General features: G+C 41.4%; 1 protein-coding gene across 1 annotated transcript; it reads left to right on the plus strand.

The window, feature by feature from the left end:
• Positions 1-583: 583 nt before the first annotated feature.
• LOC149192418 (putative aspartyl protease At4g16563) lies at positions 584-2,583 on the plus strand. Its single transcript, XM_089406377.1, has one exon. The coding sequence runs from the start codon at positions 877-879 to the stop codon at positions 2,356-2,358; it is 1,482 nt and encodes a 493-aa protein (XP_089262503.1). The 5' UTR covers positions 584-876; the 3' UTR covers positions 2,359-2,583.
• Positions 2,584-2,842: the final 259 nt, after the last annotated feature.

Raw genomic sequence — 2,842 nt, forward strand, 5'->3', positions numbered from 1 at the left:
GATTTAGAAAGTAATTTTTGTTTTATCTAAAGAAACCATTTACCATGCGATTTAGAAAGTAATTTTTGTTTTATCTAAAGAAAATAATCTCTTAGATTAGGCTTAAACTATACATACAGCACTCAATGAGCTGGTCAAACTCGAAACCACCCAACCCTCTTTGTATTAATACTCTCCGCCATTCTAGGCGCAAACTATACATACAGCACTCAATGAGCTAGTCAAAATTGAAACCAACCAACCCTCTTTGTATTAATACACTTGGCCAATCTCAGCTTTTATAATCCGTACAACCCTGGCTTCCAATTAACAGTGTAGGGGCTTATACCAAGAAAAAAAAGAGCATTAACACAGTGCTGGGGCTTAGACCAAGAAAAAAAGAGAGCATTTAACATTATAAAGAAACGTTAGGGTGAGGAATCTTTATAAAAATAAACGTTAGATTGAGGAATCCTTGTAAAAAAACGTTAGGACGAGGAATTATGACGGTTACCAAACATTAAGGCCATAAATTCAAACCCGTCATTTCAATGTTTTAGGCGACAGCTCATAATGACAATTCAATCCCGTCATTTCAAAGTTTTGAGAAAATGATAATGACACTTCTTGATAATGCTCGGCTCCCACCGCAAAAATGGTCAACAATATCATTTGTCCATTTGCAGGAAATCACGATCCCATCATGATACATGGCCACAAGAAGGGTTTCATGAAATCCATGGGCAAGCAGGCCAACGACATCCAGGGGACAGCATTACTCAACACATTGTTTCGGTCCACACCCACTCCGTTTGGATTAAAAGGGTCTAGATGTTACTATTGATATGAGCCAGATTTCAATTTTGCCCATTATTCATTTTCTGCAGGATTCTGAACATGGTGACCATGCTCATGACGTCATTGCTCCTCCTCTTCCTGCCGCTGCTTCTGCAGCATTCTGTAACAATGTGTAAAGAGAATGATGAAATAGCCGTCACACTTCACAGAAGCAAAGAGTCTCTGCATGCAGGACTTTATGTGCGGGAGGCGGTTGGGGGTTCGAGCCTGGATAAAGATTATGAGAGACTTGCCGGGATCGTGGAAGCAACCAGGGATCGAGCCCGGGCGCTAAAGCACGGAATGCATCGTAGCGACGGCAAGATAAGCGAGGGAAAAGAAAGTGCCGGGGAGTCTCTGTACGCTCGCAGCTTCGGAGGTTATTCAATTAAATTCTCTGTGGGCACTCCTGCGCAGGATCTGTTGCTGATCATGGACACGGCCAGTGATCTGGTGTGGGTACCCTGCACCAGAAATTACACTTGCAACGACTGCCCCATAGACAGCGCCTCCAATGGGGTTTTCCTTCCACGGATGTCGTCCTCTTTTCACTTTGTAACCTGTGCTGATCCAATCTGCCAAGTCCTTTTCGGGAACAACTCGGAGCTACTGTGTGGGAATTGCACAGGAAGCGTTATGAATTGCTCTCAGACTTGTCCGCCCTATGGGATTCTGTATGGCATGGGAAGCACCGTAGGGCTTCTCCTGACGGACACCTTGAATTTACCATTGGAAAATGGAGAAGGGGCACGAGCAATCACCAATTTTGCAGTGGGATGTTCAATAGTTTCATCCCAGCAACCTTCTGGTATTGCAGGATTTGGCAGGGGAGCTTTGTCCATGCCTTCCCAACTTAGTGAACACATTGGCAAAGATAAATTTGCGTATTGCCTTCAGAGCCACCGACTTGACGAAGAAGACAAGAAAAGCCTCATGCTTCTCGGTGATAAGGCGCTCCCCAGTGATATCCCTTTGAATTACACGCCATTTTTAGTCAATTCCAGAGCACCTCCTTCTTCTCAATATGGTGTATATTATTACATTGGTCTCAGAGGGTTCAGTATTGGGGCAAAACGCTTGAAGCTGCCTTCTAAGTTATTGGCATTCGACAGCCAAGGCAATGGAGGAGCCATAATAGATTCGGGTACTACATTCACTGTCTTAAATGAAGAAATCTTCAACCAGATTGCAGGTGAGTTTGCTTCTCAGATTGGATACACAAGAGCTGGTGATGTTGAAGCTAGCACTGGCATGGGACTGTGTTACAATGTATCTGGTCTGGAGAATATTGTGTGGCCTGATTTTGCATTTCATTTCAAGGGTGGCTCAGATATGGTACTGCCTGTTGCCAACTATTTGACATATTTTAGCAGTTTTGATTCGACCTGCTTGACGATGATTAGCAGCAAAGGGATCTTGGAGGATGATTTTGGCCCTGCTGTGATCCTGGGAAACTATCAGCAGCAGGACTTTTATATATTGTACGACAGAGAGAAGAATCGTTTAGGGTTCACTCAACAAACTTGCCAGACATCCGGCTGAACAAATGAACATGTCATTTTTCCGCAGTTTAAGTTATTGTCAGATAATGCAGGTTGAATAAATAAATTTAATTCTTTGTCGGAGTAATGAAACTGCACAGCGTGCCCTTTGCTAGTATTTAAATTGTATGTTTGATTATTAATGAATTCCACCACAATCCCTCATTAAATTCCAGAATATGGAATGTAAAAATACAGCAATTAGCAATTTGTTTGTTTTTACGAAGTAGTTGATCGTGATGGATTAGGGACACGGATGACCATTTGTTCAATTCTATAAAAGAAAGTATGAAATATTCAAGATAGCAAATTTGCCACTGGAAGAGTAAATCGATTTCACAATTAAAATATATTCAATAAAAAAAAATTGCCCTTCAGTGTTTCTTCAAAGTACTTGATTGTCATGAACAAGTGACACAAGCATGTACTTTATCTTTTTTCAAATTATAATGGTGGATACTTTCGAATTATTAATTTTCAGAAAT

The sequence above is a fragment of the Pinus tabuliformis genome, chromosome 2_2 (genome assembly GCF_031772625.1).
Source record: "Pinus tabuliformis cultivar Carrire ecotype Pingquan chromosome 2_2, CPIR1, whole genome shotgun sequence".
In the NCBI taxonomy this organism is placed as follows: domain Eukaryota; kingdom Viridiplantae; phylum Streptophyta; class Pinopsida; order Pinales; family Pinaceae; genus Pinus; species Pinus tabuliformis.

Excerpts from the sequence above, each read along its gene's own strand:
- LOC149192418 (XM_089406377.1), top strand. The coding sequence starts at position 877 with ATGGTGACCATGCTCATGACGTCATTGCTCCTCCTCTTCCTGCCGCTG.